We start from the raw sequence: 14,420 nt of genomic DNA on the forward strand, positions 1-14,420 counted from the left end.
CTTGCAGGAATGTCCACCAGAGCTTTTGCCAGTGAATTGAATGTTCATTTCTCTACCATAACCCACCTCCAATGTCGTTTTAGAGAATTTCTCACAGTACGTCCAACCAGCCTCACAACCACACATCATATGTAGGGTGTTGTGTGGGCGAGTGGTTTGCTGACGTCAATGTTGTGAACAGTGTCCCATGGTGTTGGTGGGGTTATGATATGGGCAGGCATAAGCTACGGACAACGAACACAATTGCATTTTATCAATGGCAATTTGAATGCTCAAAAATACGGTGACAAATTCCTGAGGCCCATCGTGAGGACCATTTTTTTAATTTTTTTTAAAGTTATCTGTGACCAACAGATGCATATCTGTATTCCCAGTCATTTGAAATCCATAGATTAGGGCCTAATGAATTGATTTCAATTGACTGATTTCCTCACGTGAACTGTAACTCTGTAAAATCTTTGAAATTGTTGCAAGTGGCATTTATATTTTTGTTCAGTATAAATTTAAAGATCGGTCTTCTGAACACTAACGATAACAGTAGTTCCTCCTTTCCAGCAGGAAACCATTGACGGTCTTTAAGTGGTGGCCAAATAAAAGTGCGATGGGAAAGCTTCGAAGTAAACTGCTCTTCCACTAGCACTAAGGCAAATTTTTAGAAACAGTTTCCAGGGCTAGTTTCCAAGCTAAAGTTGACTTTCTATGGCTGCCCTTACATAACCTGTTTCGAAAACCTTGTAAATGTCATGTTCATACTATACTAGATTTCTGGTGTCGTTTAAATAACAATACAATGGAGAGAAAAATCTGCCAGGGAAGTATCAAATGTCAATCATTCCGTAAAGCTTCATTTTAAACCCCTCTCTGATCAATAAGACCTTGTCCTCGTCTACTCTCACAGCCGAAGCAGCCTGTCCTTTACAACAAGCTCTGACATTTCAACACATCATTCAATTTGGTTTCAGTGAAGAAAGTGAAACGCTTGATATATTTTACTTTCCTGGACTCAACCTACAAGTACCCGCCACTGCAATGCCCATGTGAGGGAATGGGGACATGAAAGGAGAACACCACCCACACACACACACGATGTAGTACTTTATGTGCGCGAGTGGCCACGGTTTCTTAGAAGCACGCCATTACGTCGTCACACCGTCCTCATGTTCCCCTCTCTACTGTAACCTCAGTAACCACCGTGCACCTCTTCCTCACCTCCCGCTCTCCCTCCCTCTCCCTCTCCTCCCCTAAGCTGTAACGAGACCCCTCTCTCTCCTCCCTTCTCTCCTCAGCTGTAACGAGACTCTCTCTCTTTCTGGGCGTAAAGTGACAGCACACGGAGGTCGGAGAGGAAGGTGACAATCAGCAAACTAGGCCACGGTCTTGGACATCTTAGGCTTCTCTAGTTGAGACAGACTCCAGCTAAAGTTGTCACTCATGCTACAAATCTAAGATGGTTATACAGTAGGTGGGTTGAGGGGCAACAGTAATCACATTGACCATATAGCTAACGGTCTTTTGAAATCAAAATCAAATCAATTACTCAATTGTTCCTATTGATCGTATGGCTTTGTGTAGAAAAGAGAAGCAATGTACTGTATACATAATACAAGCATATACTGTACATGTCAAGGTTTTCATTGTCTTACACAAACCCTAGATTAGCTTTACACTGTTGTGCGAGCAGAATAGGTGTTGGCTCTTGCATTCGGATGTGAATTTGCTTACAACTAGCTAGCGCACTGCCCGTGATGGTTATAGACCTCAATGTTAGCAGAGGAGCGATGACCTCTTCGTTTGCGTCGACATTACAGCATGGCATTTGCTTTAAAGGGCATCGTTCAATTAAAATGGTTATAATCAATATAATCGCTATGCACATTTTACACCAATATACTGCATTGAATAGCTAGTTTTGCCCATGTCCTCATGCCTGTATCTCCAGGCCATCATGATAAATAACATGGAAACCTCACCGGCCATATGGTGCTCACTCGTATGACGAAGGGTCTGCGTAGCCAAGTGCTAAAATACAACTTTGTTCTATTAGAGTTGCGCTGCAAGTCCCCTCCTTATTGGATATCAGGAAGATACAAACCCACACGAAAGCTTGAGACACAAAACGAGGAGAGATTCACTAAAGATAACAAACTAGGTTTCCCTTTTTAAATCGATGGATTAAACGTCGGAGTAGAGAAACACACCGGGTCAGAAATTATACAAAGAACCAGCTAATAAAAGGACAATATGCATGTCAGGTACAATTACAACCCAATGTCCATCTCCTAGGACAAACTACTTAGCAAGAGCTAGCTGGCTAAATGTTCCATGTGTGTTTCGACTTGCCCCAAATGAACATAGTTGGTTTTGATATTTTAACCCGCGTGTCATGATCACGTCTGGTGTGGATCGACAAACATACGCGCGATGGTGGACGCATGCACAGACGGTGTAGTCAGAGTGTAAGAATTAGTTTTTAATTGACTCACCTGGATAAATAAAAGGTTAAATGAATTATATATTCTTGGCCATTGAGGTGGTTAGACGATAAAGATCCATAGTCCCCTCACACCTCATATCCTTTACAGTGATGCCTAAAACCCAAAATGTCACTAGATTTTCAAAAGGGGAGTGCTAAAAACCAATGGGGAACGTTAAACTGGCAACAAGGTCTTTTAAAAATGTCAAAACAGTTGATGTAAATAAGGTGCAAGAGAGTAAAGAACAGATCAAACCCATAAGATGTAAGATGAATTGTAAGATGCGACTACCGGCAAGAGAATATGGAGAAAACACCACAAAATGGTTCTGAAATGGCCCATACTAGAGCATTTTCTTAAAGGGAACATATCATCCTGAGACCCACCAATTCATTTTTGTACACTCTCTTTGACATGCCACTGTATTAAGTCCCGTTGTACCTGAGAGGACATTCTGGGTTTTTCAGTGATATCACATGAGTGGGGGTGTGACCTAGATAACTTTCTCTTCCTGGATTTTCAAAATGGCTGCCAACACAATTAGCATATGTTGTGGTAAGAAGATAAGTGTGTGTATTGGTGTAATAACATTTTTGTGAGTTTGATAATCAAATTTCTTCTAGTAAATAACTTAGAAATAATTTGGTGAGTTATCAGAGCAGTGTAATCCTTTTTTCACATTTATAAATGTCCTTTGTAGAGGACATCAGGATGTGACAACTATGTTTACCTACTGTGATATAAATTTTTAATATTTACTATCAACCGTTTCTTTATGTCCACTACAGCGCAAAACAAATTTGTCTTTGTAAATTATTTTAACTCAAAACACAAAATGAAGACATTCCAAAATCTTTTTTGGCTGGGTGTCAGGAGGATAACAGTATTTGGTGTGATTTTAGGGATTGGCTTATATAGGGGAGTTAAGTCCATTCAAGATCAACACATCTCTTGGTGTTGCATCACAATCCTTCTTTTATGTAAATAGAGCTTATACTGCACAGCATACACGTCTCAGCGACGCTGCCGATGTTGTACGTTCGATTCAAATAGAGAGGCGATGCTTGAAGCGGCGATGCCAGGGTTTGCATCTCAACATTTCCAAGTCTGCGCTTGGCACATTCCTTAGTTTTAGGGTCTCCATAGGCGAGACCTTGAAGAAAGAGGTCCATCGAGTTTAGCACAGTGAAAACATTACATCCAGCGTGGAGTACATCCTGTGTACAGCACCAAGTAAAACCCTGACCAGCTGAATGACAAACGATGACAAAAGACAACCACATAAACAACAGTCTCATATTAACCCTGAAATTCAAAAGAAGCAGTTAAGTGGTTAATTGTGTGATAAAAATGCACCTAGTGAAAAGGGGTTTACTCTAAGTGTCTGACTTTTCTTAAAAGTAGAAGAACGATCGTAAAGGTTATGAAAACAAATGTGGAACTTTGTCACCAGTCCAAACCTTTGGTAACGCATAATTATGTTCCCCCGTCTCTCGGGCTAATTCCCACCAAACCCAAGATCACCCAAGGCGGCGACTGCCTTCCTATCACTTAAAAAATGAAAAAAGAGCAATGACAACTATTGAAAAAAGATGGCTATAGATGGCTATAGTCTCCTTTTCTCTTTTGGTTCATAAAACAAGTTATGTCCTAAGTCCTTTCTTAACAGTTTTGGCTTCATTGGTTCCTCAACCAATGGGATAGCAAACTCAAATGAGGTGGTGGTGGAGTGAGAGGAGGTGGACCTTTCCCCTGTAGTGCCCCGCTCAGGGGGAGGAGCTGCTGCAACCACACCGCTCCCTATTCCTCACAATGGGAGGAGCTAGTTGTTTTTTTTAGGGAAGGAATGGTTCATCCTCCTCATCCTCATTACTAGGGCCCGGGTCACTCAGACACCTCATCAGCCCTGGGTTCTTGTTGCCCCCCTCTTCCTCTCCCTTCTCCTCTTTCCCGGCCGAGGACGGCTTCATCATCAGGCCTTGGTCCTCATCCCGGTCGGCCCCCTCCCTCTGACCCAGGTCCTGGTCCGTGGCACCCCGCTTGGAGAACTCGTTCAGCATGTTGACAGAGTCCGGGGACTGGGGGGAGGCTAGGTCCACCTGGATGGTGGGGACGCCGTCTGAAGAGGCCTTGATGTTGTAGAAGGCGTTGGGGTCTGCGCGGGGCAGGCAAGGAAAGGGTTAGCGTACTGTACATTACTCCAAAACAGGGGAGGCCAACCAAAGGGCACGTTGAGTAGGCAAACGCTGTGTAACGTCGCAGATAGAAATGTCATGAATAGAGCTTACCTGATTCCTATTCTACACGTCAGGTGTATGTTTGTTCCATATATCTGTATTTCTGAACATTCCACAGTGTCATGGCATGGCTTGTTTAGTAAAAGCAGGTGTGCTAGTGCTGAGCTGGCCTAGAACAGCAGCTCCCACACTGTGCCTCTCTACGACTAGGATTGGCCAACCCTGACTAGAGCAAATACTTAAACTGTTTCCCGAACAAAAATAGATATACAATACATATTCAAAGTCACAAGAACACTCACATTACTCTTTTTTTATTTTTATATATACACAATCAAACACTAACAATTACACCACAGCTGTGGTGCTGGATCATTCCGTAACCTGATCATGTCAACCACATGAAAAATGCACGCTAGAATCATGCATATTGCATTTACAAATGGAAGCAAGCAACAGTTACATGTGTATACAGTAAGTTTGTAGCCGAGGCTATTGGCCGCCACAGCCCATCACCTTCTACACTCACTAGAACTGTACTACATAACTGGAATGACTTTGGCCCCTCCCTTCTCAGCTTTGAAATCACTGTCTAAAATAAAACCAAGCTGCTTTACATGCCAACTTACACATGTAAACATATTTCCAGTAGAAATACAATAAAAGGTGGAGCAGCCTACTGTATAACAGAGTAATGTAATTACATTCTGTAGATAGAATCACTGGCAGCCATTTAAACGTTATAAACTGTAGCAATCTGGCCAAACTAAGTATACTACATCCATTCCTGTATGGGCCAAATGCATTCCTTTCGACTCCAAAAATATATTTAAGTGATAAAGTGCAAAGGTGCCCAAAAGGTCTGCGATGGAACAAGTCTGTTTCCATCATCTTTCCTGTTGCTTCAAAAGCAACCTTACAGCAAGTGTTGATTCACACTACCGAGCCAAGCCAGCCTGGTTACACAACCACCATAGTTCCTGGAACCATGCTGGAAAGGACCATTTGAAAAGAAATATCAGCGCCAGAGCAGTAATGGGATGGGTTGGCACGATAGTGTAAAAAAAGGGAGCGTCAGGGTGTGATGTGGGTGTAGGATGGACTCACCTGAGGCCAGTCTGGCTCTGCACATGGTGGGGGAGTCGGGAGGTGCGGCAGGGACTGTGAGGTAGTTACTCATCTCTGTCATCTGTTCACAGGCACACACAAGCAACCCTTTCAATATACAAGGGTTGTGGGTTCGATTCCCGCATCAGACACACGTAGTGAATACTGTATATGAATTGTCGGCGACTGCCAGTCACTTTAGATTAAAGCATAGTGCCATACAGCCATATTATTTACGATACAATAGGATACTTTATTGTCCATTTTAATGGAAATTCTTTTAGTGAGGTCAGCAATACAGAAATCAATGCATTACAGCAATACTTCCAAACACTAGATAGGCCAATATCATAAAGCCCAACCAAAACACATCTTGAATACAAAAGTGCGATTAAAGTTTGACAGGTCAGTAAATTGTGTTTACTGGTCTGTTGGGATCAGCATTTTCCTCCACTCTACAGTGTCCTTTCAAAAAGTTCTATTCAGTTAAAATGTTACTTCATTTCCAAATAAACAATTCTGCTAGGATCTGCAGAGTCCTCAGTCTACAGTGTCCTTTTAAATCAAACAGTTCTATTTAATCAAGATGTTGCTTCCATTTTCATTACATAATTAAAGACTGATTAAATGCAAGTTGGCCTTCGGGCCACAAAGCTGCATAAATTAATCAGGAACTGATTGTGTCAGGCAAATTAATTGAGTGGAAGGGGGGCAATTTATGGAACACTTTGACTAAATCCATAATAGTTAGGCTAAATTAATGCGATTGTTTAAAAAAAAGTTTACAACTGTGAGTAATGAGAGAACTTTGTGTCTGGTTGTCTGTTGAAGTTCTCTCTGTCTGGGGGAGTCTTAGCATGGCTTCCAAAACTTATTTTGCTACATTTCATTGTTTCATCCAGTAGAATAAATGTTTTGACCAAATCCAAAGAGCAGAGTTTGGCCCACGTGGGCTTCCATCCTTAATCCACCCTCTTTCAGAGAATAGGCTGTTTGGACCGGTTACTTTTGGGAGGATCCCATGTATCCGTCTATTTATGTATCTTTTGCCCTTGAGGGGATAAATATAGTTCTATTGAACTGAATTAGTGGAATTCCAGACTAAGTGAGCACAACAATGGTGAACGCAGCATTCAATCTGGTTTAACCAGGCTAGGAGAGTCTGCTAGTCTTACCTTCTTCTCTAGCTCGATCATCCTCTGCTTCTTCAGGAGGAAGTCATTCCATCCATCCTCGAAAGGATCGGCCATGAGAGTGTGTCGGTTGTAGGAGCGCAGCTGGAGGGAGAGACGACACACACAACACACACTATGGGACAGGAATAAGATAGAGCTAGGATCACACAATAATAATAATAATAATAATAATACACTTTTCAGGCACCAGAGTGGATCTGTTGTAGGAGCGCAGCTGGGAGGAAGGAGAGACAAAACACATTCATTCAACTCACACCACGGGACAGGGAGGTCTAAGCTAGGACCACACAGCAACAATGCACACTTGTATTCATGATGATGCAGGCTTATGACTACTTTAGTACTATAATCTTAAGAGATTTAACGTTTGACAATACTAATGAGGAAATGGCAAACAAAGCAATGTGATGTATGTAAAATGTATGCAAGCATGACTGAGACGCTATGGATAAAAATCGTCTGCTAAATGGCATATATTATATTATGTAAAATTGTCTTCTCTCTTTACAAACAGAGTGAGCATCTGAATTCCTACATAGCTGAGAGCAAACCCCAAATCGCAAAAAAACAAAACAGATCTGGGATCAGCTTTGCAGTTGCCCTCCTAATGTTACCCCTCAGATTAGCAGAGGGGAAATCTGATCCTATATCAGCGCTCACCCTCTGGCGGGTCTTCTGCAGGTTACTCCTGAGGATCTTCCTGATCTCCTCCTCACGGCCCTTGGTGAACTGAGGCAGGGCCCGCTCTGCTACAGCGGGCGGCAGCTTCTTGGGCTGGATGTTCCTGGGAGAGAGGACGGAGAAAATCAAGAGACATGTCGACTGCGGCTCTACGGATAACTATGCTTGTTTCTGGCCATTACCAAGCTCTAACTCACTTAGAAATTACTTCCTGTAACACCCACGAGAAAGATTTCAGGCACTTTCTCCCATACCAGTTATTTACAGGAAATAATTGCTAGTTCAGCCTCTTGACTTTCAAACCTCTCTGGCGCTCGACACACACACACAGGCTTGCGCGGATGTAGGCTAACGCAACAATGTGGAAATGGCTATCAAGTGTGGAGCTGGTGAGCTAAAAGGAGCTGGAGAGGGAGAGAGGGTGGAGCACTCACTGCATGGAGACCTGCGAGGGCATGGCGGAGGGCAGCTTGACGCCCCCGCCGCTCTCCACCAGCTCGATAGCCTGCTTGAACTCCATCTTGTGGTAGAAGGCGATGAGCTGCGGCTCCTTGTAGCGCTCGCCCGCTATCAGGCACTTCTTTATGTACTTCTTGTTGAAGCGGTTTAGCCTGCGGGGAGAGAGGGAGAGATCGAGAGAGACAAGAAAACAAGTCAACCTTGGAGCACTTTTATCCCATTGCCTCCATGTCTTGCCCCTCTATATTACACAGCCATTACCAGCCTCATTAAAACCTTACAAAGGTGAATTGATGAAAAGCTCTTGAATATGAGTAGAGCACACACACACACACACACACACACACACACAACATTGGAGACAGTGTTGTCACTGGCAGGAACACACAGTGTGAAAACAGACCATTGTAGGATGAGCCCAGTGTTTTCATCATAATGCTCTAAACCGAGGAGGGACTCTACACCAGAGATCGATCCAGTTAGACATTGTGTTATCTCAAAGCTCTAAAGTCTGTTTGGAAACTGGATCTGAAGGTGAAATATGACAACTGTCGGGTGATAAAAAAAATCGGCTTACAGAGATGTCTGAACAAATCTTACACGTGGTTCTCTTGAGAGAGTAACTGCCACATAAAATGCCCAAGGCTGTTCAAACGTAATACTGTTGTGGGTAAATACTGCACAGGGAAGGAAAACGCACAAAACGACTGAGGTTCACTCGGTTAGGTATGGCGATGCTTTATAATCCCCATCACATTATTGGGTTCAGGACGGTTTCATTGAAGGACAACCATCTGTTCTGAAAGATAATCCACTTAAGGTGCTAGCTGCTACCAGGCCTGGTGGATCGCAGCTTCACCGCCACGTTACGGAGATAGCCTTGGGATCTTTGTTCAAGTCAAACAGAAGGGAAATAGACTACAAACTGAGATGACTGAACTGTGTAATAGAAAGTTGTCACGTTAAGGATCTTCAACCTAAGAATAAGAGGTCATCAAATGTTTTTAATACAGTGAAAAAAATATATACAGCGCTTGTCACCGTGACCCTTTAAGTCCATCCTTTGCTACGTACTTGTCTTTCCAGTGGTGATGGCCGTAGTGTCCACAGATGTCCTCAATGCCAGTCAGCAGATGGTCCAGGAACTAGGGGGGAGAAAACAACGTTTACGTCCAAATCTTGTTTCTACGCTAACCAACAAGCTTAACAGACAGTTGAAAAGCTTTGAAAATGGGAAGTGAAAAGTGTAACCAAGCCTAATCTGTTACTACTTTTTGTGTTTCTATTACAGGTAAATAGTCCAGAAAAGTATATTTTCCACATCACACAGGCCACCATTTTGTCATTTTGGATTATCCCTTAAGTAGCCTTTTCCCCACGGAGATTCTCCCACTTGCAACAGGAATTAGCCACAATCTGGCCAATAGAGAGCGCATTAGGCCTAGATGATGTCCATCACATTCACAGATTGAAGCAGAGACGTTCAGTCGGTGGTCATTTTTGTTCCTGTATTTTGATTATGGCCACTGCTGTGACAGTTCTGCACAGGGACAGTTTGACATGCAGAGTTGCTATGGGAACACGCAGTTTGGCCGTGCCACTGAATTTACTTCAATTCGCATCGAAATCGACATGCATAGCAATATGCATGCGAAGGGACTTTCCCGACAGTCGTTTCTGCATCAGTTCTACCTCTGGTAGAAGAAAACTTCACAATTTCTCACAATAGATGAATGAAAGCCTCAGGCGAGGTGACACACAGTACGTCAGGGTCAGCCCCAGGTGCCAACTAGGCAAGAGATAGACTTTCTAGAGCAAAACAACTGCAACCACAAATATCCATTCAACAAACAACCTACTGACCAATTTGTGAGACCACAAACACAATGGTTCTGACATTAAAACCCTGAGGGACTCCACCTGGCTCTTAAGACACCCTCATCCACTTCCGGTGTACTCCAGGAGTCCTAGAACCGCTCTGTTCATTTTCATCACTGCCATTTACACTGGAGAAGAAGCTATAAGCTGGTAACCGGGGCATCTAGCCTAGAGCGCCGGTGACTCATCGCTCCTCTGTGCACCAGAGAACCAACAGAGCCCCGTAGAGACACACTGTGTGTGTGTGTGTGTGTGTGTGTGTGTGTGTGTGTGTGTGTGTGTGTGTGTGTGTTTATGTGTAAAGTACGTGCCGTGCCGTTATTCTGTGGCTATTATTAGCAACAGGAGCTACCGAGTGACGGTGTGCCGTGCTGCTCAGTGGCCACTCGAGGGCAGAGAGCGAATGATCAGTAGCATCAGAGGAAGCCAGGCCTACGCAGGGGGATTTCACTTGCCAATCTGGCAACCATGGTGGATGAGTCAGTGGAGACAGTGGAGAATGAGAGGATGGTCCATTGGGAGCCATGGAGCAATGCAGGAAGTTTAATTAGTCTGAGTTAAGAGGAAACAGGGGAATGCTGTGTTCCATTATTAAAACCACCCAGCAAGGCAAAATACATTAGAAGAAGTTCATTCCATTAATGGCAGATAGGGGGGGGAAGTGCAGAGCAATATTTGGCACGCAACATATAATGACAGTACTGTAGTCTGGACAGATACTTCATTTCAAAGTTAAATGGACATCCCTCGGATTGAAATAACCAAATCGTTCATTTAACCACAGCCATTAATGCAATAGCCCATTTTACAGGACAAGCTGGTTAGACAATTAAGGTGAACAAGACCAGCCTTGCAGTGTAGCTTCAGTGAGTTTCTTGCTCTTGTACTGAAAATGTCATAACCTGACCAGGGCCTGTGGGCCTGTATTTATAAAGTGTCTCAGAGTAGCAGTGCAGATCTAGGATCAGTTTAGCCATGTAGATCCTAAAATATCAGCACTCTTACTAAGAGACGCTTTATGAATACGGGCCCAGAGCTCGTATATCCCAGGAGGAAATGAACTTGTCTGATGGGTGGTCCGGCTACAGAGGAGCGGTTAGAGAAGGACAGGCCAGGATGGGAGGCTGTTGACGGGGGTTAAAGGTCACCTGGGTGTGGATCTCCTCATTGATGGAGCGCTTGGCCTCCTGCTTCTTCTTCACGGCCAACAGGTCCACCAGGGGTTTGATAGTCATGCCCTGAGAGGGTGAGGAGGAGAAGAGAGAGGGAGAGAGAGAGAGAGAAGGGAGAGGTTACTACGGTAACATTTGTGATCCTGACGAACAAATGATAAATGTCCATCTTTAAAATCTACGAGACACCAGCGACCCAACAGAAGCCTGTAATGTCCATTTCAACACCTTCCACTCGTGTGCATGGTGTTTACTCTGTTCCTTTCAAAGTCACTGCACAGAGAAGCACTGGCTGAGGGGAGACTTTCATGTCATTTATTTCCAGAGCTACTGTATTCTGCATCCATTTTGTGTATTTAGACAGTCAAGCAACATTTGCATGTAAATGAAGTTATGCGCAGGGGGTTGGTGGATTGTGCACAAGGCCGTTCCATCTACGACTGAGGCGTGCTGGGAAAAGGATTTATCAGTGCTGGTTAATATACCATTTGGCATACTGGTTCTATCAATCTCTTTGATCCTATTCCACTGTGTGTGTGTGTGTGTGTTGGCTTTAGCGTATCATTCTCTCTCATAAGGAGATTAAGTCTATCTGGTTAACTATTATACCCTAAGTGGATGACAACAGACTCTGGCCCTTAAAAAATACCCCTGCCAGCACGCACGCACCCAATCCATCCCAGACTGCCAGCACGCACGCACCCAATCCATCCCAGACTGCCAGCACGCACGCACACACCCAATCCATCCCAGACTGCCAGCACGCACGCACACACCCAATCCATCCCAGACTGCCAGCACGCACGCACACACCCAATCCATCCCAGACTGCCAGCACGCACGCACACACCCAATCCATCCCAGACTGCCAGCACGCACGCACACACCCAATCCATCCCTGACTGCCAGCACGCACACACACACCCAATCCATCCCAGACTGCCAGCACGCACACACACACCCAATCCATCCCAGACTGCCAGCACGCACACACCCAATCCATCCCAGACTGCCAGCACGCACGCACACACCCAATCCATCCCAGACTGCCAGCACGCACGCACACACCCAATCCATCCCAGACTGCCAGCACGCACGCACACACCCAATCCATCCCAGACTGCCAGCACGCACGCACACACCCAATCCATCCCAGACTGCCAGCACTGAGTGAAACATTTACTGAAGACATTTGTTTCACAAAAGGCTTATAGAAGGCTTTATTTTAGTAGCTGCCACTTTGGGGATACTCTTCCAGATGACGAGTGTCCTAGAACTTCAGCATGCATCAACAGCTTCACTGTAAGATGAGTTTGCTCAGCAGGACTGGGGAATATCTGACGCACGGAGCTTCAAATGGATCGCGAGCGTGTGTGTGTGCTTCAAAGTAGTAGCTGCAGTGACCTTTTGTCACACTAGCATACAGTAGCAATGGGTGCAAACAAACCATGAAAATCATTGAACACTTTAGGCCTTAAAATATACTAGGGACAAGAGAGCAACTGCACAATGTAGCAGCAAAGCAACCCATTTTGACCCAAAAGCACTCTAATATAGTCAACTTCCTATTAGGGCTGGGCGATATATATCGTGCGACGGTAGAAAAATGTCTGTCGTTTAATATTATGCTCTGTCGTTTTTTTCGTTGTGTCGGAAATCACACTCTTCACGGCAATATTTTTCGTCAATTGGACGTCGCTTTGCGTGTGGAAGGAAATTTGCAACACAAACAAACATGGAGGAGAGTGAACGTGACGCAGAGCACGGAGACACGGAGCTCGTACCTAAATGAGGGGCTACTTCGGTCGCATGGACATGGTTTGGGTATGAAAAGTCTGACACGGACCAGAAAACCGTCCTCTGCATAATATGCCACATGCCGGTACCGACAACAGGCTCAAACACCACTAACCTCTTATACCACGTACGTAAGAATCATGTGAAACAGTACGGAGAGAATCTACCGATGAGACCCAAAAAAGTACAGTCAAGTGCTCAAACAAACCCCCGACTCAGACGTTGCAAGAGGCTTTTGCCCGCGGCTCACCATATGGAAAAGAATCACGACGATGGAAGGAGATAACAGCTGCCGTTACTTACATCTGCAAAGACAATGGCCCCAATTTACACGGTCGAGAAACGGGGGTTTCGTGAGTTGGTGCTAACACTCGACCCAAATACCTTTTATTTGTTGAGTATAATTCTAAATGTAATAAGTAATAGGCCTTTACATGTGGTCATTTTATATAAACTATTTATTCATCGAAATGTATCGTCATATGTATCGTTATCGGGATTTGAAATGACCTATATCAGGATATGAGATTTTGGCCATATCGCCCAGCCCTACTTCCTATATTTAGTGTTCACTCAGTGACACATTTTATCTGATAGTCTTTTTAACTTGCCATAATTTAAAGAGTGCCTTCGATTTCATTATAAATCTGAAGACATAAGCAGAATTAGAGGGTTGCTAGCCAGGTACCAGCTCTTTTTGTGCCGTCTTGCCAACTCCTATGGTCATTGGCGTGGCAACCATGGCTGGCATGACAACTGTGGTCGTGACAACTGTGGTCACTGGCGTGACAACTGTGGTTATTGGCGTGACAACTGTGGTCATTGGCGTGACGAGGTGCTTAGACAGCACAAATCAGATCTGGGACCAGGTTAAAGGACTGGCCCAGTACCCACCTGTACAAACACGGTGAAGAAGATTTCGGTGATGATGGCAGTGAGGAACATGGTCTTCGTGGGGAAGAGGTCCTTGTCTAGCAGGTAGCCCAGGGAGAAGGCGATGGCCCCTCGCAGGCCACCGTAGGCCACAATGAACTGGTCCTTGGTGGTCAGCTTGACGATGCGGAACTTGTTGATGATGAAGGTAAGGCCCACCACGCCTGGGGGAGAGAGAGAGGAAGAGAGAGGGAGGGGGAGAGAGAGGGAGAGCAGAAGCGAGTCAACCTTCAAGGCCTTTTATCTGACTGAGTCCATGTTTGCTCCCTCCTTACACACAGCCAATACCAGCCTCATTTGAACCTAAGAAAGTTGATCAAAAGCTTCTGAGAAAGAGGAGTAGAGGCCACACACTACATTGGAAACATTGGAACACACATTGTGAAACTAGCAGATTATAAGAACCAGAAACTATAGGATGTTTGGTGAGAATAGAGAATGGTCAATGGGGTTAGTGCAATGTCAAGTCACCAGGTTTCAAACTAG

At 44.5% G+C, this 14,420-nt stretch overlaps 1 protein-coding gene across 1 annotated transcript in view; it reads right to left on the bottom strand.

Annotated features, from left to right (window-relative positions):
* Positions 1 to 2,449: 2,449 nt before the first annotated feature.
* The window catches only part of LOC120031147 (sodium/hydrogen exchanger 1-like), a 41,258-nt gene continuing 29,287 nt past the window's right edge, over positions 2,450 to 14,420 (bottom strand). The window contains exons 5-12 of the mRNA XM_038976744.1: positions 13,896 to 14,098; positions 11,181 to 11,270; positions 9,229 to 9,299; positions 8,130 to 8,306; positions 7,675 to 7,798; positions 6,994 to 7,095; positions 5,819 to 5,900; positions 2,450 to 4,629 (exon numbers count right to left, since the gene is read on the bottom strand). Coding sequence (XP_038832672.1) covers positions 4,310 to 4,629; positions 5,819 to 5,900; positions 6,994 to 7,095; positions 7,675 to 7,798; positions 8,130 to 8,306; positions 9,229 to 9,299; positions 11,181 to 11,270; positions 13,896 to 14,098 — 1,169 coding nt within the window. The 3' untranslated portion in view covers positions 2,450 to 4,309. The remainder of the gene's footprint in view (positions 4,630 to 5,818; positions 5,901 to 6,993; positions 7,096 to 7,674; positions 7,799 to 8,129; positions 8,307 to 9,228; positions 9,300 to 11,180; positions 11,271 to 13,895; positions 14,099 to 14,420) is intronic.

This window comes from Salvelinus namaycush, chromosome 37, assembly GCF_016432855.1.
Source record: "Salvelinus namaycush isolate Seneca chromosome 37, SaNama_1.0, whole genome shotgun sequence".
NCBI lineage: Eukaryota > Metazoa > Chordata > Actinopteri > Salmoniformes > Salmonidae > Salvelinus > Salvelinus namaycush.